The following is a 19,904-nucleotide window of genomic DNA, read 5'->3' on the forward strand; positions in this document are numbered from 1 at the left end:
ATTAGGGTTTCTGGTGGTCAGGGAGTTAAATGAGGTCTAGTGGCAGTGCAAGGGTAGGGAGTTTTGAGGATTCCCTTCTAGCAGCACAAGCAGTCCCCTCTAAAGGATTTACAGACCTGAAAACCTAGATTGATAAAAGAGGTTTATTATGGGGATTGGAAGTAAGGTTAAAGTTTAGTTAAAGGAAATAGGTGAGGATAAAGAGAAGATGGCACTGGAAACAGTGTTGCAGTGGGCAGAAGCTCCTTGGGATGCCAAGTCTGATATAGCTGGCATGTTTGGAACCTCTGCAAAGATAGGGTTTTAGTTTGGTTCTTGGGGGCTTTGACTACAAGCTAAAGGGGGCTCGTGGGTGGAGTCCCAGGTTGGCTCCTCACTGGGTTTTAGCTAGGGCTAGAATTTGAATTGAAGTCAGTAGGTTTCAAGACTAAACCATCCCCACCGAGATAACAAAGATGTGACTGTTTGTGCTTGGAGTGGAGTCCCCTCACTGAGGCAGAGTTGAAGGAGGTTTTCTCCTTTTAAGGATTTTTCAGAGTTTTGGGGTTCCCTCTTTATTACCACCCATACCAAATAAAGATAAAACTGAATAAAAGAACTAGTGCAAAAAGGTTAATTAATCAAACAACTATATATTTTAAAAAATTATTCCCAATTATTATACCAAGTTGAATCTGTACCAGGGATAGAAAAATGCTTTGAGATTAGAAAAACAATTAGTATAATCATATTAATAACAAAACAAAAACCATGTAATTATGTCAACTGGTATTAAAAATTGGTCTTTTCTCAATATGATCAAAAACATTTTTTAAAACTACTATCATTTGCTATAATGAAATAATATAGCATTTTGTTTATTTTCCAGATCTGCACACTCTTGTTTGAGACTGAGATGCACCACACAGCACAGTAAGAAATTTCTCAATAAATTTAGGGTGGAAGCAAAGAAGCTTCTGTTTTTATTACTATTTGACTTGATAATGGTAGTAATATTACTGTTATTATAATTATAGCAATAAGAAAAGAGAAAGAAATTAAGGCAATGAGCATTGGCCAAAAAAAAGATGGAAAATTATTACTTAGTTGTAAATTGCATGGGAGGGAGGGAAGGAAAGAAAGGAAGGAAGGAAGAAAAGAAGGAGAAAGTGAAGGGGGAAGAAAAGAAGGAGGGAGGGAAGGAAGGAAGGAAGGAAAGGGAAATGAAGGGAGGAAGAGAGAGGAGGGAAAATCCTAGAACATGAATAAAAGAAAATTGAGTATATTAGTAGCATCCAAAAAGTATAAAAGATAAAAAATAAGATTTTGGAGAATAAAAATGAAAAAAAAAATTAAATGGTCTTTATTACCAAAAAGAGTACATTCCAGGGGCAGCTAGGTGGCACAGTGGATAGAGCACCAGCCTTGAATTCAGGAGGACCCAAGTTTAAGTCTGGTCTCAGACACTTAACACTTCCTAGCTGTGTGACCCTGGGCAAGTCACTTAACCCCAGCCTCAGGGGGAAGAAAAAAAAAAGATTACATTCCATTGTACTAAACTAACACTATATAAATGAAATAAATACACAATAATTTCAGGAAAGGTAAAGAGCACCAATTAAGAGTGAGGGTAAGAAGAATTAAAAAAAAATAAAGTATCCTTAGAGAAGATAAATTACTGTGGGCTTTGCTAGTTCCAGAGAGTAAAAGCTCACACTAAAAATCTGAATTGGCATTTATTAGCACTCCAGCACATCCCTGATTCTAGTTAACAAATACAATCCCATTATTTTGTGAAGAAAATCTGATGTGCATATTAGAGCCTAGGAAAGAACTGGGTTTCTGGTTTGCAGCAACACAAGCAATGTAAGCAATGAACCCTAAATCTTGGGGGAAATTTAGAGATGTTTGATGCTAGGGCTTGCTGCCTGAGCAATAGAAGTACTGAGAAAGCTAGAATGCATTTAACACTAGTGGCTTATGGTTTATATGCCAGGACAATATATAAGCCATATTCCTAACCAACTCCTGGACCTTTTGAAAACTGAAAGCAGCCATTAAATTTATGTATGTTAATACTAGTATCAGATTCTTTTGATAATTACTTCTTTAAAATGGAGATATAGTAGAGATACAACCCCCTTTATTCCTACTTTTAAAGTTTTTTTTCTGTGTTTTAACTTTTTGATTCCATATGAATTTTGTTATTTTGTCCAACACTTTCACAATTATTTATCTTTTATTATTTGTATAAATATGATTTTATCATTTATGTAATTTTTACTATATATATTTTGGAAGATAACTCCAAGATATTTTACTTATTTTTCCTTCTAAAATTTGCTCTTGGCTTTTTTAGTTATATTATCCATGTCTCCTTCCCTATGCAATGGTGAACTCAAGGTATTATAAGTACATGATTCCTAAATGTGCATACATATCCAGCTTTCACCTCTCTACTACTCTCTAATTATATATCATCAACTGCCTACTGCATAAATCCACTTAAATGTATATAGATATCTCATAGTCAACATGTCCAGAATAAAACTCATGATCTATCCCATTAAAAAGAGTTAGCAAAGACTTCAAAATCCTCTATTTCAATCTGTGTCAACTAAGGTGCATTACTTTCCAACTCAAAATCCTGGTATCCTATATGTTCTTTTGATTGTTCAATCGGCTCTAAGTCAAGAGTTCTGAACATGGGAGCTTTGATTAGATTTCAGGAGATCTGCAAGCCTAGATGGGGTGGGGGGTGGGGGGAAATGACATCTTGATTTCTAATTGAAATTTAGCATTTCCCAACAATTTTAAACATTATTCTTTTTTTTATTATTATAGCTTTTTATTTGCAAGATATATGCATAGGTCATTTTTCAGCATTGACAATTGCAAATCTTTTGTTCCAACTTTCCCCTCCTTCCCCCTACCCCTTCCCCCAGATGGCTAACCTTCAGAGGGGACTGGTTTCAGTGGAGAAAATGCAAGAGGATAGGCCAGCCACCACAAGGCTGATAAAGATGGAAATGAATCTTTTTCCTTGGCTCCGAGAACTTGAGCTCCCTCCTTCAGTCTGCTTGTCCTCCCTCGCTCTGAATCCCACTTGGCTTATATGCTCTACACTGAGTATAAACCAATCATTATATCACTAGGAAAACATTATTTGTTATAAGATTAAATCAATCATACTGAATTTAGAGAACTATTAATCACCATGCTAAACTAGATAACCATTGTCTCATCAATTCCACTGAATTCGCACCTTGTAAGAATCCTTGTTTAAAGTTCAGAAACCCATAACAAGTATATTCATAAAATGTTATTGCATTTAGATAAACAGGAGACAATGTTGATGACATTTAATCATGAGACATTTAAGTCTTTAGTCATAAGGTACCATTGTTGCTGTTTCCAATTCTGTTTCTCCACAAGGAATATCTATTACTCTGTGCCTACTCTTGCATTAAAGTCACCCAAAATTACAAGCTTGTCCTCTTTCAGCAAACTGATAATTTCTTTTTTTTTTTTAATTCATTTTTCCAAATTATCCCCTCCCTCCCTCAACTCCCTCCCCCCGATGACAGGTAATCCCATACATTTTACATGTGTTACAATATAACCTAGATACAATATATGTGTGTAAATACCATTTTCTTGTTGCACATTAATTATTAGCTTCCGAAGGTATAAGTAACCTGGGTAGATAGACAGTAGTGCTAACAATTTACATTCACTTCCCAGTGTTCCTTCTATGGGTGTAGTTATTTCTGTCCATCATTGATCAACTGGAAGTGAGTTGGATCTTCTTTATGTTGAAGATTTCCACTTCCATCAGAATACATCCTCATACAGAATTGTTGTTGAAGTGTATAGTGATCTTCTGGTTCTGCTCATTTCACTCAGCATCAGTTGATATAAGTCTCTCCAAGCCTTTCTGTATTCCTCCTGCTGGTCATTTCTTACAGAGCAATAATATTCCATAACATTCATATACCATAATTTACCCAACTATTCTCCAATTGATGGACATCCATTCAACTTCCACAAACTGATAATTTCTTGATGAAATTTTTCTTTGATATCATTTGAGTTTGTTTTGATGGGCTTATAAGTATTGATAATAGCAGTATGGCACCTTCCTGGAAGTGCTAGTGTATTGCCATAAGAATATTGTTCCTTTTTTTTTTGGAAGTTCTATAAAACTTCTAATTCGAATATTGATTTCATCGGAAGTTGTACTTCATGCATGAGCTATCTCCTCTCTAGGATTAAAAGCTGATACCATCCCAGGGTGACTAAACCAAGCCACCCTAACCTCCACCCGACCTGGAATCTACTATGGACAATTGTCAGAAATTTGTGGCTCCAACCACAGCTTCATGCCCATTATATTAGAGATATTCACCCTTAAATATTTTGAAAACTAGTCACATATGATGCAGACATCTTTGAGAAATCAATATAATACTTAAATATTATTAGAGCTTAGTATCTCATCAAAGCTATGCCACAATTAGAAACATCAACTTGATACTACGTAACCAGCTTCACCCTATTCGGTGTTTTCTGTGCATTCCAACTTCAAATTATTGGTATCAAAATAATTTATATTTATCCACCGGAAGAAATGCTCAAACTTCCAGAAATTCCATTCCCCTTAGAGAAAAAACGAACAGGTGAAGGAGACAATAAAGACTTTTGAACTTTAACACCTGGCTATTCTTGTGGTGATTACTTTACTGAAAGGAAGGCTGTTCCAAGACCTCCAGAAAACCAACCCAGAACCTTATATACACCCTCATAGTAAACACTGGCATTTAATAGACCGTGTCATTGGAAGAGAAGAGACAGTTTGTGAAGGTGACTAAAATGACGGATGGTGCAGAGTGCTAGACCAATCACAGATTTATCTTGTCCAAGCTCAACATTAACATTCAACAAAAATTGTGGCTCCAAGGTAAGACAATATCAGAAGATTTAATGTCAATGGATTAGAGCACTCCTCTAAGTATGAACAGTTTGTTTCCAACTTGGAGGGAAATAAGCCTATTGACAACAATGATAACTGTGATTGACAACAGTGGAGCAGAAAAGGAATAGGCAGCTTTCAGAGATTTGGTATACAGTACCACATGTCCTTATCTGGGCCAGAATACTTGTATATATCGGAATGGCTTTGATGAAAATGATAGGGAAATTCAGAGATTACTAAACAAAAAAATAAGGGCCACAGGGCTTACCAGGCTATTTCATCTGCCTCTAAGAAGACAGCATTTAACTCCATCAAAAGCAAAAGTATAAACAAAGTCTCAAGAGATCTGAATTCTTGGCTTAGTAAGAAGCAGATAATCCTAAACACTTTTATAATGTTTTGAAGACTATGGTCCAAAGACTTATGGTACACCCAAACTACAGCCCTGATGGAGTCACATTTATTAGTGATAAATATATGATCCTAGAGACATGAGCTGAACATTTCCATAAGGTTCTCAATAGACAACTATCAACCAATGCTGAAGTCACTGACTACATACCTCAAGTCAAAATCAATTCCCTTCTAGCCAGGCTTGCAACTGAAGAAGTTTTGAAAGCTATTAGACTCCTTTTGTGTGGCAAAGCACCCAGGGCTAATTCTATTCCAACTAAGATTTATAAGACAGGGTGTCCAGTGTTTATACAAAAACTGACAGAAATTATTTGGGTTATATGTCAAAAGTAGGTGATTCCCTAAGAGTTCAAGGATACCTCCATTGTCTGTCTCTATAAATGAAAGTGAACAGGTTGTCCTATGACAATCACAGAAGAGTCTCTCCCTTAGTCATTGCTGACAAATCCTGCCACAATCCTCTTTAACAGGCTGATTCCCTCACTTAGAGGATGGTCATCTACTCAAGAGTCAATGTGGTTTTAGAAAGGGTTGAGGAACAATTGAAAAGATGTTTGCTGCCTGACAACTCTAGGAGAAATACTACCAACTAAGCAGAAGTCTGTATATAATTTTGGTTGATTTGACCAAGGCTTTTGATACTGGTGAAGGAAAGTACTAAGAGGCTTCTTGTGCCTTGGTTATTAATTATAGTTGATGTCGTTCCATCATTTTGGTCATGTCAGACTCTCTTATCACCCCTTTGGGGTTTTACTTGGCAAAGATATTAGAGTAGTTTACCATTTCTTTCTCCAGGTCATTTTACAGATGAGAAAACTGAAGCAAACATGGTTAAATGCTTGTAGTCACTAGTATCTGAGATCAGATTTTAATTGAGGTCTTCCTGACTCTAGGCCTGGCACTCTATTCATTGTGCCACCTACTTGCCCTAATAAATAAGGCAGAATTATCTAATTGCCTTGGCACTTTACCCCACAGTTCTGTGGCCTGGTATCAAAAAGATTACTAGTTCTTTGGCCTTGAACAAGTCAGTTCATCTCTCTCAGTCTCAGTATATCTATCTATAAAATAATAACTATTGACTCTCAAGATTGTTGTGAGGGTAAAATGAAATGTAACTGATCTTCTAAATGATCTAGTGTGATGGAAAAGAGGAAAAGCAAATGCTATTATATATGTTGGAAGTTCCCAGGTACTGACATGCCCTTTGGATTAGGGAGTGGCTCAGGAAGAGTATTCATAGAAGGGAGGATCTGTCAACAGCAGACATATCTTCCTTGTCTTATCTTTAACAATTACTAAAACTAACTAACTAAATGCTTTCTTATAGCTGCTTATGGTTTTTGGCCCTCATTTACATCCCAATATGCTACCCCACACCTCATTCTCACTGAACCCTCCCCATAATAAGGGAAAAGTTAAGCAAAACCAACATTTTTTTACACAATCTCCTAACTAAGAAAAAAGAAACATGTTGTCATCTGTTCACCAGGACCAAGATTGAGCATTGCAATTAATCTGAGTTGGTTCAGGCCTGTCCTTTCATCACCCAGTCATTGTCTCCAGGGCAGAAGACATTTTAGAAAAAGAAAAGCAAACAAAACAAAACACTTGAGGGATGCAGGCTGTTACCAGAGAAAGCAAATAGGAGGACACACATATAGGGCACAGGCAAGACAGTACTAAGGAGTCAGAAGGAATATTTGGTTTAGGCACATGGTTTAGAGTTAAAAAAAAAAAAAAAAAAATCCCAATGAAGAAATGCATTTGAGGCATGGAGGATCCCCAGTGCAAAAGGCATAAAGACAAGACATGGAACGCCTTGCATAATACCAGTTTGGATGAGTCACAGAATATGTGAAAGAGAATAATGTATAATGAGGCTGGAAAGATAAGTGGAATGTTATTTGTGAAGGGATTTAAATGCCAAGCAGAGTTTGTATTTGACGCAATAAAGAGTTACTGGAATTTACTGAAAAGTGCAGTAATATAGTGTGACCCATGTGAGCTTTAGGAAAATTACTTTGACAACTATGAGGATGTATTGGAGGAAGTTATGAGATAGTGAGACCCAATTGGAAAGCTAGCATAATAGTGACATGAGGAAGAATCCGTCTTCTAAATAAACCCATTCCACTTTGGGGCAGTTAGTAAGTCACAAGCACTTATTTAGTGTCTAGATTGTGACAGGTACTGTGCTAAATGCTTTACAAATATTAACTCACTTGACCCTCACAACAATCCTGGAAGCTGCTATTATGATTCTCATTTACAATTGTAGAAATTGAGGTACTCAGAGGCTAAGTGACACAGCTAGTAAATGTCTGAGATCAAATTTGAACTAAGGTCATCCTGAAGCCCAGTGCTCTAGCCACTGCACCACCCAGCTGTCTCTAATTGTTAGGAAATTTTTTCCTTACATTCAGCTGGAATCTGACTCCCTACTTTCTATGCATTGACCCAAATTCTATCCTCAGAGGCCAAACAAAACATTCTATAAGACAATCCTTCAAAGGCTTGAAGGTAATTAGATCACAGGGTCAGAGGTGTATTTATGAGTCACATAGTCCAACTGAATCATCTTACAGATGAAGAGATAGTCCTAAAGATTTGACAATTTGTTCAAGGACATAAATATAACGTAAGTGGCTGAGATGCATTCAAACTAAGGTCCTCTATACTAAATCCAGTGCTCTTTCTACTATTTTTCAATAATTCTTCCCTTCCCCTTGGAGGATAGTTGGAGGGCCTAAACCTGAGCTGGTGTCAGGCTAAACCTAACCTCTTCCTTCTCTATTTTGAATTGCCACAGAGCCCACCCTTAATCTTCTTGACAATTCCCCCTTCCTCAGTTCCTATCCTGATCCAACACTGAATCACCCCCTCCCCAGCCTAATCCCCATCCCTAAATGTTGGAGGGAACAAAGCATCGCCTTTCCACTTTGACCCTTAGGCCTACTACCCCTTTCCTAATAATGATGGTCAGCAGTGGGGCTTGCTCCCCAGTGCAGCCTAATAACTTCAAGCATTTCCATTAACTGTAGCTAAACTATCCTATATATATCGCCAATCAGGATGTGAGTTTTACACAGCATAGACTACCTTTTTTGCCTTCCATCCTCAACAATTAGCATGATGCTAGGAACATAGTGCTCAATATAAATGCTTTTTAAAAAGTAGTCACTCATTTATACACATATTGCTCTTCTGTGTCAACTCCTCGGCCCATCCTTTTTCTCTAAATCTTCTCTTTCTAAGCCTGAACTTTCCCTAATGCACTTAAGTGATTCTCATTAGGTAAGGAATTCAGTCTCCTCACCATTCTTTGCAAGCTTTGTGATTTAGTCTTGTTAAGACTCTTCATGACCCCATTTGGGATTTTCTTGGTAAAGGGTATATTTCACCATTTCCTTCTCCAACTCTTTGTGCAGAAGAGGAAATAGAAGCTAAACAGGGTTAAATGGCTTACCCAGGGTCATACAACTAGATTTGAACTCAGGAAGATGAATCTTTCTGACTTCAGGCCTGGTACTCTAATTACTTTGACACCTAGCTGCATGTCTACTAGGCTACCAATCTACTGCCTAAAAAGTAGCCCCCAGTACTGGACATTGCCCTCTATTGTCGTTTGTGCTTCATTCTCAAAGAGGACCACGAAATCAAGGAGGGGGTACCATGACATGTGAATTAGATGTGAGGGAGGACCAGGCAAGGACCCTGGGTCCAGTGGACAGATATGGATCTGGATGACCAAAGATGGCCTTAGGGGATACAGCTGTAGACTTTGGCCTTTTAAAATTAAAGTCTTTTTTTTTTTCCCCTGAGGCTGGGGTTAAGTGACTCACCCAGGGTCACACTGCTAGGAAGTGTTAAGTGTCTGAGATCACATTTGAACTCAGATCCTCCTGAATTCAGGGCTGGTGCTCTATCCACTGCACCACCTGGCTGCCCCTAAATTAAAGTCTTCAACACATCTCAGAGAACAACTTTGAGTAGAGCCGCCCCAATGGGGACCCAACTTAACTGTTCAGTTGGTAAACATCTTTTTTCCTTCCTTCCTCCCTTTCTTTCTTTCTAATTAGGATATCATACCTTTACCTGGAGGGGTCCTCTGCCCAAGGGAATGTTAATTTTTTTTGATTGCTAAAATCTTACAAGATATTTTGGGATTTACTGGCTATATTTCTTTCTTAAGGTTTATGCCTTAAACCCAAAGCACTCTGCTCATTAGTTGGTCAATAACAGATCCCAGCCCAGGCTCCAGTTGTCCATTCTTTGGGCCCCGATTGAGAGCGAATGTAGATGTCAATTGTTTCTGTTTTGGCCAGAAACATTGAAGGTCTTCCCTTCCCAGATTGATTTTTTTTTTTTTTTTGACTATGTAAAAAAGGCCATTTTCTCCCTCAATTCTTACCTAACTTTTATCACTGAGTGTACATGGTTCTCTAGATACGAATGGTCTATAACTAGGGAAGAATACAGTGGGAGCATCATCTCTCATTGTAAGCCTCAGGCTTCTATTAATTTGGCTCCAGGTTGTGTTAATTCTCTTATTAAACAATACTATTGAAATCCTTACTACCCCCATTTTCTATTTTAATTTGTCCTTAGTTTTTAGTAGTCTAAATGATTCTGGGACAAAGATCCTCAGAATTAGATATATACAATCACTTGGCTCTAACATTTCCAGGAAATTATTCCAGCTTCCTAACAGGATACAAATTAGCCAAACAGGGCAACAATGTATACTCTGAAAATCTCATTTCTATTCCATAAACTCCTTTGAATATGTTCATCTCATCAGATCTCTATATGGCTCCAGGTAATGTTCCTAATTAATTTCCATATGAAATTAGCAAATAGGAATAATACTCAGGATTGGAGATCTCTGTTTTTAAAATAAAAGAGGATTTTTCTCTTATAACAATGTCAATTGTTCTTGGTCCATTCTAAGGTTGTTTCCTCAAATGCATAGACTGCTTTACAACCAACTTTCTTTTCAGTCTAGCAGTCAGGTAAAAAATATTTACTTACATTCCTGACAAACTAACAAATACTTTTCCCTGCTCTCTATGAGTTTACAATATACTGGAAAAACCAAGTCAAATCAAGACAAATACAAGCATTTTGGAGGAGAAAATGTGCTATATTACTATAGAGAAATGCAAAGTAAAACAACTCTGAGATTCCACCTCCCATCCATCAGATTTGAGAAAGATGAAAAAAAAAAGGAAACTGATTGGTGGAAATGCTTTGGAAAACAGTACTTACTCTGATGGAGTTATGAATCAGTACATCCAATCTAAAAGCAATTTGGAATTATGCCCTTTCATTAAACTATGCATACCCATACTAGAAAGATCAAATAGTTATGTATCCATTTATGCAAAATATATATATATATATATGTATGTATATGTATATGTATATACATATATATTTAGCAGCTTATTTTTAAAAAAATTTTTAGCAGCTCTTTTTATAAACAACTTAAAGTATGGTACATAAATGCAATGTATTTAGTAAAGAATAGTAAAAAGGGACAAAAGGAATGCTTTCAAAGAAATGGGACAGGCTTTGTAAGAAGTGATACAGAGTCAGAGAACAGAACCAGAACAATTTACACAATAACAATACTGCAAAGATAAATGGCTTTGAAAGACTTTAGAACCGTGATGAATGCAATTACCAACAATGATTCCAGAATGCTGATGAAGCACACTACTCATCTCAGGTAGAGATAAAATAGATTCTAGGCACAAAATAAGACATACATGTATAAACATGGCCAACAATGATTTTGTTTTGCTTAACAAAGAAATTCCCCCGCTTTTTTTTTTTTTAAGGAGGGAGGAGTAGTGGAGGTAAAAGGAGGTGGCAATAGGATTGAAAAAGAAAAGATCTTTAAAGTATTTTCCAAATCCAGAGTACAAGAGTAAAAAAATGCTGACAAGCAGTCCTTCTTTGGAACTTATTATTGAATTTATTATATACTTAAAGAAAAAGCAAGTAGTACATAATTATTCAGTTTTATAATAATATCAAGCCCCTATATAAGCACTTTAAGATTTACAAAACATTTAATCTGTTATTTCATTAGATACTTATCATTCTATCTGCTGGAATCTTATTATTTTAAAGATGAAAAAATTGAGGCTAATAAGAAGCTTGTCTAGGGCCACATAAATTAGTGTCCGTGGAAGAGTTCGAGTTCAGTTTATTTTGACTTCAGGTTCAGTGCTCTAGAATCTTCTGTCCTACTTAGTAGAAAATGTTCATTCTATTTGGTATTAACTTTGTAAGAAAAAACAATTAAAAACCCATTTAAATTTTTAAAAAATGCTTAAGCCGCTCTCAAGGTTTCTGGTTTGAAGGTGATTCATTTGTTCAATAGAGCAGCTAGGTGTTGAAGTGGATAAAGCAGTAGACTTGGAGTCAGGAAGATCTGAGTTTAAATGTGATCTCAAACAGAAACTATGTAACCCTGGACAACTTACTACTACTTGCCTTAGTTTCTTCATTTGTAAAATGATCTGGAGAGAGAAATGGCAAATCATGCTAGTATCTTTTGCCAAGAAAACCCCAAAATGGGATCATAGAGTCGAACATGGCTGTATGTTCTATACATCAACAGCATTTATTTAGTATTCAACTCTTTTGTTAAATATTATGTCCAAAATGTCATGCTGAGTGGCTATGTGATACAAAATTAATACATGGTTCCTTTGAGAAGCAGAAACAATGTATATACAAATATGCAACATTACACAATAAATACAAAACTAAGAACTAATTCAAACAATAAGTTTGTCCAGGGCAATGAGTATGGTAAGAAGAACAGATACTAGGTGAAAAATAAGATGAAGATTTTTTGGTCTGTTTTAAGTGATAAAAATAAGAAAATTCAATCATCAAATGAGAATGTACTAAGCAAATACCTTTAACAACCATAAAGCACTACCATGATATCAGGGACTATCATTTTTCATAGGAATTTTGAACACTGTTCAGCACAGAGTTCTCTATAGAATTTCTTAGATAGGATTCCTTCTAAGAATCATAAAACTTAGGCTTCTTTGTTTTCCTAAAAAAGTTTAAAGAAAAACTACATTTTGCTTATCTGCACATGATGAATTCCATTTAAATACTAGAGATATTCTTTCCTTAAAACATCACATACATATTACATAGAAACAATTTCTGAATGAAAATGGGCTTGAGAGGCAGTGAAGTATAGTGCAAAAAGTGAAGATTTTTGAGCTTGAAGAACATGGAAACATCAAGGTAGACCTGGAAATGATCTAATTTCCTCTTTTTAGAGATGTGGAAATAGAAGGTCCAGGGAGATTCTATCAATTACCCAAGGTTGTAAGTGGCAGAGAAGATACTGGAACCCAGCTCCTTTGCTCAAACAACTCCTACCTATGGATTTCATTAGTAGCTCTACTACAATGCTTATATTCAGTGTGTCTTCAGAAGAAAAAAAAAAAATCATAACTGTTCTTAGACCTTTGCCTCATTTAGATAATGAAGAAGTTGGACAAGGTGATGGCTAATGTTTTTATTCCCCCAAAGTCCTTTCATCCTCTACCTTTCCTCCCCATTTCTATGATTAGCAGTCAAGTTAGCACCATTTTCTTTTTGTTCTTTCAGTATTCAAGTCCCCAGATGGTTTACTGACAAAATAGTTTAGAAAATGCCAACTTTAATGCAATGAAGTAAAGAAAAATGAAAGTGTTTTTCTTGTCACTTTATTTTTCAAATGTTTTTATTAGATCAAAATGTAAGAGGGACAACAAAATAATCTAATCCAACCTCTTCAAAGGAATCAAGGACCAGTTACATGCTTTGGTCAAGGTTACATAGAAACTTAAAAGCTAGGCCAATATTTAAACTCAAACTCTCTGACTTCAGGAACATTAGGTGGAGGAGATAGTTGGGAGAACATGAGTTCAAATAGTCTCAGACACTTATTGAGTGACTCAGGCCAAGTCCTTTAATCTTGTTACCTTAATCTACTGGAAAAGGAAATGGCAAACCACCATCTTTGCCAAGAAAACTCCTCAGGATAATATGGGTTACCATCCTCATAAAGAATTGGGCACTAGTGAACAAAAACAATCTTTTGACTCCTGTATGTATATTATGTGTTTTATAAACCTTAAATTGTGAGTTATGAGTTATCAATAACAACTATCATATTATGGATTTACAGAACTCCATCATTTATCTGAAAGAACAGGAGGAATATACTGCCTTTACATGGGTTCTGAACTTTACTTCAGCAAGTAACTAAAAGAACATGGGAGTGAACATCTAGATTTTTAAAATTACTAAAAGGGATGAAATCCACAAACCTAATGTAACATGAAATCGAATCAGAGGCCAAAAATCATCCCTAACAAAGCACTTCAGAAAATGCTGAAATGTCGGATGCCCAATTTTTCTCCACTTTTTCCATGGCTTAATAAAGCTAGTACTTAAATGTTACTTGTTATAGTTCTCCCCCTAAAAGAAGTCCTAGAAAATTAAATAAAATATCGATCATTCAAACAATAATAACATAATCTTAAATCCCAAGTTCTCTTATTTCCCTATCTATCTTAAAAAAAAAAAATACATGCCTGTAAAGGAACATTCACTGCAAGTGAGTTAATGTCATGAGAATCTTAATTTTGCACATCCAATATAACTTATTACAATATACAAAAAAGTTTTCTAGAGATTTTTATAGTTTATTAGTTTATTTCTCACTGAAAAATGATAAAATAGGAGGGAGATAAATTAATTTTCAAATCAACCGGATCGCTTACGTTTCAAATTCCTTAGTAGTGTCAGAACCCGTTTTTCTGGCACCCTTATTTTATGTTTTAAAAATATTGTGCGGCCTTCTCCGATGTTTTCTAGTGAGGTGTAAAGGAAGCTTTCGGGAGCAGGTAAGAGCAACGTGCTCCACGCAGCGCTCTTCAGCCCGGATACGTCGGGAAGGACAGTCCCCGGCGCTGTAACGCGGCCGAGTCTAGGTCGAAGCCCGGTGCGCTGGCGAGCCCGTCTGTCCGTGCCAATACAATTCGCAACTTTTGAAACCAATCCTTTCGCATCATGCAACGGATGCCTGTGGCACCAGGAGTTTGCAAACGCCCCCCCGCCCCAATCCTCCTCCCGCTCCCCCGAGACCAATCATTGCATGGCTCAGGGTTAGGCATTTCCCCCCCCCCCCCTTCCCCGAGCCGCACGCACGCCACCGAACAGCTCCGAGGTCTCCAGCCCCTACCGCCCCTTTAAGGGAGGTAGCCAGCCCTTAAAGGACCCTCACACCTTGTGCTCAGCATGCCTTTGGCAGCCCCGTTTCGGAGCCGGGGACCCAGGGACTGAAGAGCCGAAGATCCGGCGAGGCACCCAGGTGCGGGTCTGGGGTTCACCCCCGCCCCCCACCCCCTCCTTCACGGCCTCCCAGCTGCCTGTAGCGGCATTTTTATTCAGGCGACGCTTAAGGGAGCCCCGGCTGCGCCCGGTGCATTGTGGGAACGGCCGGGAGTCCCGTTTTCAGGAGGAGGAGGAGGGCGAAAAGCGAACCGGTAAGAGCCTGACTGGGGGGGAGGGGGGAGAGACACGCCTGGCTTAAAGGGGAATATTCGTCAATAAGCTCTATAGCGCCCTTTGCAAATCCCCCGCTCCGTTGGGCCCCGGACCGGCTGGGAGACGTGCACCGCTGGCCCGCTAGAGCCCAGCTTGGCGCGGGGGGCCGGAGTGTGGGGTGGTTGGGACCGCTTTAAAAAAGAAGCACCGCCCGCTCCGTAGCTGCCGCCTCCACCGCTGCCGCCACCAGCAGCCGCTCTGAGTTGGGGAAGGAAGGAGGGAGGGAGCGAGCGAGGGAGGGAACTAAGGAGGGGAGGGGTGAATGGGGGGAGGGCGGCGGCGGCGGCGATGGCAGCGCACGGGTTAATTTTTTCACCCGCCGACATTTTTGTTTGGCCGCTGCAGTTCGCGGGCCCCTGCGTGCCCGCGTGCGCGCGCCGCTCAGGGAATCCTGCTCGGGCATCCCGGGGAGCGCAGCACGCGCGGCTCCCGGGCGCCTCCCGTTCCAGCTCCCTCCCACTCCCACTCTCAACACTGTTCCCCAACACACACGCTCGTTCTTAGCAGCCACCTCCTCTCTGTCCCTTCTGAACGCCCGCAAAGAGTTAATTCCGTCCTCCACTTGACACTTGTTCTTGTTACCTGGTTCCCCCCTCCAAAAAAATCGGTCCTTCGCACCTCCCTTCCCCCTTCATCATAACCGAGTAATGGGGGGGGGGCCTCGGGTTGCCCCTGGCGCGCGCTCCCTCCCCATTGGCGGCGACGGCGGGGAGGGGGGAGCGCAGGGGTGTTCCCGCCGTGGGGCGGGCGGAGGATGTCCCGGTGTAAAGCGTCGGCTCCCCCGCCCCCGCCGACCGCACAAAGAGCGCCTGCCGTGGCCGAGGCCTGATTTGCCTTTAAAGGCAGCGGCTTGGCATTTAAGGTGTCCCGAGTCCCCCGCGGCCGCATGGACAGCCGGGCCGCCGCCGCCTCGCCCCCGCGTGGTGGTGCCTGCTCCATTGTTTATTTCCCCGGAGCCTTCGGGTAGGTAGGTGGAGGCAGCGGCCCCGGGCTCGGCGCGCCTCTCTCCCTCCCCCTTCCCACCTGGCACTTTTAGAACCACTTAAGCGCGCCTGAGGAGGAAGGGGTTAACTTCGCTCTGCATATTCATGTCATTGTTTTAAAGGATTGTAAACATCTGGGGGCGGGAGTAGAAAGTAGGTGTAGCTCTTGTTAAGCAAATTGACTTTCACCTCCGCCCCCCCCGGGAATTGCCGGTGTCGGCGACCACTCCTCTGTCCCTTCCTATCACTAACCCCCCAAATGGGAATTTCCTGTCTCCCCCCTCCCCCGAATTGCGTCTCTTGTGCTTCAAGTTTGAATGGGTGAATTCCTGACCTTCGGGATTCTCCGACTTTACATTCTTAACTTTTTACTTTTAAATCCTGGGGATTGACTTGTAAATGCACAGACTCGGCCAAAACTGGTTTCTCTCCAGGTTCCCCACTCTGTGGGCTATAACGAAGATGCGCCGAATATATCGATTTGTCCGTAGGCATTTTTTGTGAAGAGGGTCTTGTTTTTAATCCGTGAGTCTACTTCAGTATTCTCCTACAAATTGTCAAACCGTCAAAAAAAAAAAAAAAAAAAAGTCTCTGACTTGCCATAGTGGTAGTGCCGCCCCCATATTTTTTGACAAGTTGTTGTTAACCCAGCGGTGCGGGCCTGGTGCTGTGTGCAGCCACAAGTTTGAGACTGGAGTCATTGCTCATCCCAGACACGTTTTTTTGGTAACTAAAGCTTGGATCGCTGCCCACGGTTGGGCTTTATAAGATGGGTTCTCAATAAGCGGTATCCCTACCCGAAGAGGAAAAACACTTGCTGTAGACGGCAATTATATTCTTAATCCGAAATTTTGTAAAGGAAAGCGGCTCTAAAACTTGGGTTGCCCATGTAATTACATGCCCTATTAAATTAAAAAAAAAAAAAATCAATCCTGAAGGTTTTGTTAAACCCAAGAGCTGAATTCTGCTTTTCACTCAACTCAAAAAACTTCAAATCTAGCAAGGCCCTTTGGAGTAGCACTGGGAAAACACATTAAGTGCCGGGGGTTAGTTTGATTTAATTGTTGTGAGCCTTTCAATGAAATTAGAGTATTAACGTATCCTCGGTGCTTCGTCAGTGATGCAGAGAAGACCTGTTGTTGGATAGTATATTTGCTGTCTAAAAAAATGGGTTTTCATCTTTTAAAAATCAGAAAATCTGCAGTAGGACAACCACGTTGTACACCTATGATATACTGTGGATAATAGGCACCCCCGTTTGAAAGTTGTACACTTCTGTGAGATATCTCGTATTAGTTTTGGATTATGTTGTGTACCTCTGACTCAGAGCAAAAACATTTTCTTCTAAAATTAGATTTTGGCATTATAGAAAATTTCATCAAGTGAATTTGCATTAATATGTTTTCCATGGATTTTCTAACAGGCCTCCTACTTCTCCATGAATATTTGCAGCCTTGTTGAAAGATTTGCCACAAAACAGTTATTTTTGCCAAGAACTTTAAACTTTTGAAATATATTACATGCCAGTTGCCAGCTGAAGTGTCTGAGGGGTGTGTGTGTGTGTGTGTGTGTGTGTTAAATTTTAATTTTAACATGTGCTTTGAGGATCTTTGGGACCTATTTTTCGGGAAAGGAGTTACATGAAATCAACCTGATGTAATCTCCATTAACTTTTATATCATCTTTCCTCTGGCTTGACCCTAAGATATAATAATGCTTTAAGCATCATGTATTCTCCTTTAGAATGAGCTCTGTGAGTACTATAGTTTGCTAAGGAGAGACCATCAGCACTCCACAAAAGCTTTTCTTCTTCCCCCTCCACTTATTGTTCTGGTTTGTAAAATAGTTAATATAAAGAATAATGTTATGTAGTAAAATTATGCAAGATTTTAAATCACTTGAATAGTCTTTTATGGATTGGGGGGGGTGAGGGGGAGAGGAAGCAATTTTCTTTTTGAAAAGGTACTAGAAAATATTCTAATGTTGCCTTTTTGTGACTTGCATATAGGTGGACCAGGCCAGAAACCAATAGACTAGAGGAGGGGGGAAAAAGGGCTAAACTGTGAGAGTTGTGCCGAAGAGCCATGTCTGTTCGGGAAACTTTTAACCCAGAAAGTTATGAATTGGACAAGAGTTTCCGGCTAACCCGATTCACTGAACTGAAGGGCACGGGCTGCAAGGTACCACAAGATGTCCTACAGAAATTGCTGGAATCCTTACAAGAGAATCACTTCCAGGAAGATGAGCAGTTTTTGGGAGCAGTTATGCCAAGGCTAGGTATGTAAACCAAATCTATACCTTAATACTTTAATACCATATATATGGACAAATCCAACAATACTTAGACCTTTTTTCTTCTGCTCTAATTCTAGCACCTTTACTGTATTCCCTTGCAAATTGTTTGACCCAAACAAAAGCGGTCCAAACAGGAATTCACAATTAATCAGGTCAAATAGTTATAATTTGTTCAGTGCTAGAAAGAGGGATTAAATGACATCATGGGTATAATTTAATAGCTTTGGACATATAGTATGTGATTCAGGCAGTCCTGCTATTTTAAGATAAGAACATCATTCTCTAAGAGCAAAACCTTCCATTAAGTAAAATTCTCAGAATGGATCTAGGTATTTAAATTTTCTGTTTATCTCCAGTATCAAGCAGTACCTCCTACACACCCTTATCCCCCCCCCTTTTTTTTTAACCTTTTCCTTGTTACTGAGATTCATAGAATATCACTGTTAAAAAGAACCTCAAACCCCATAAAATATATGAATTCTGCTTCCTGCCTCAGTAACTGTGTTTTACAGATATTTCTTTGAGGATTCTATAGTTGGGGGTGGGAGGGAAGAACAGGAAGAGTTATTCTGAACATCAGTATTGATCCTAGAATAGAACCTCAAAATATTTTTTGTTTCTTTTACTAAATTCCTGGCATTAACTAGTTGTGTTATACTTGTCTCTCTTTTCTGAGAACCATGGAAAGGATTTCTTTCCAGGCTTCTGTTCTAGTTAATGGGTGCTTTGTTTTACTATGTTGATAAGCACATAGCACAAGCAAATGGTCATTTGAACTCCAGGACTATGATCTGTTTTCTGGAAATTTCTATATCCTGTGATTCTAATTTGAACTTAATTGTTGCATACTTTGTCTAGTCTTATGGGTTTGTTTTTTTTGTTTTTGCTTTAATATCTTTAGTATAGTCATTAGACTCAGTATATATAGAGTGCTTCAAATTAAAATAATGTAATTATATCATGAGTCAGAGGAGAGGTAAGAATAATATGATGTTTGTATGAAAACATGAAGACTATATCTATCAAAACATTAAATAAACTGGTAAGGGAAATAAGCTGCTTAGTTAAATATAAAGGGTAATTACTGTATGGTATTATTGTTAATATTTAATCATATTCTCTACCTCTAAGTGGGAAAGTTTTAAGTCCTTTGTTTTGAATATCATTTTGACATCATTTCATATATCTACAACCTACTTTTTCTGATCTGAAACCAAAAAATACCTGCCACAGAAAATGTTCTCTGAATACAGCACAATAGTTGCATCAAACTCATGCCCTAAATCTCATTTATTTTATTCATTACAAGAACCCATATGTTGTGGGTGCTTTATAAATGCTTGTTCCCTTTTCCTTTCCCCTTTGCCCTTTACTTAAAACCTCTCCACTTTTCCTTCATATGCAAGTGTAGTAAATGAGAATATAACAATATGATTCTGAGGGAAGTTGGAAAAAAAAATAGGCCTCTAAGAGTATTTTGACCTCTAAATCTATGAACTACCAAAAGCATTCACCAGAAAGCTAGTAATAAAGGGGCAATTTAGCATACCAGCAAATAGCCTTATCACTCTTATAGATCCTTGATAGTATCACTGTAGAGTAATAGTAATTGTAACTCA

At 38.9% G+C, this 19,904-nt stretch overlaps 1 protein-coding gene across 7 annotated transcripts in view; it reads left to right on the forward strand.

The window, feature by feature from the left end:
• SEPHS1 (selenophosphate synthetase 1) overlaps positions 1 to 19,904 on the forward strand; it is a 91,154-nt gene that overhangs the window by 35,981 nt on the left and 35,269 nt on the right. For 3 of the 7 annotated variants that reach the window (XM_074268621.1, XM_074268623.1, XM_074268620.1), the window contains 2 exons: positions 869 to 912; positions 17,999 to 18,267. In XM_074268621.1, coding sequence (XP_074124722.1) covers positions 18,075 to 18,267 — 193 coding nt within the window. In that variant the 5' untranslated portion in view covers positions 869 to 912; positions 17,999 to 18,074. Of the gene's footprint in view, positions 1 to 868; positions 913 to 14,600; positions 14,947 to 15,799; positions 15,975 to 17,998; positions 18,268 to 19,904 lie in introns of those variants that run through there. The other 4 variants (XM_074268618.1, XM_074268622.1, XM_074268619.1 and 1 more) reach the window with 4 other exon arrangements.

Source organism: Sminthopsis crassicaudata, chromosome 5 (assembly GCF_048593235.1).
Source record: "Sminthopsis crassicaudata isolate SCR6 chromosome 5, ASM4859323v1, whole genome shotgun sequence".
NCBI lineage: Eukaryota > Metazoa > Chordata > Mammalia > Dasyuromorphia > Dasyuridae > Sminthopsis > Sminthopsis crassicaudata.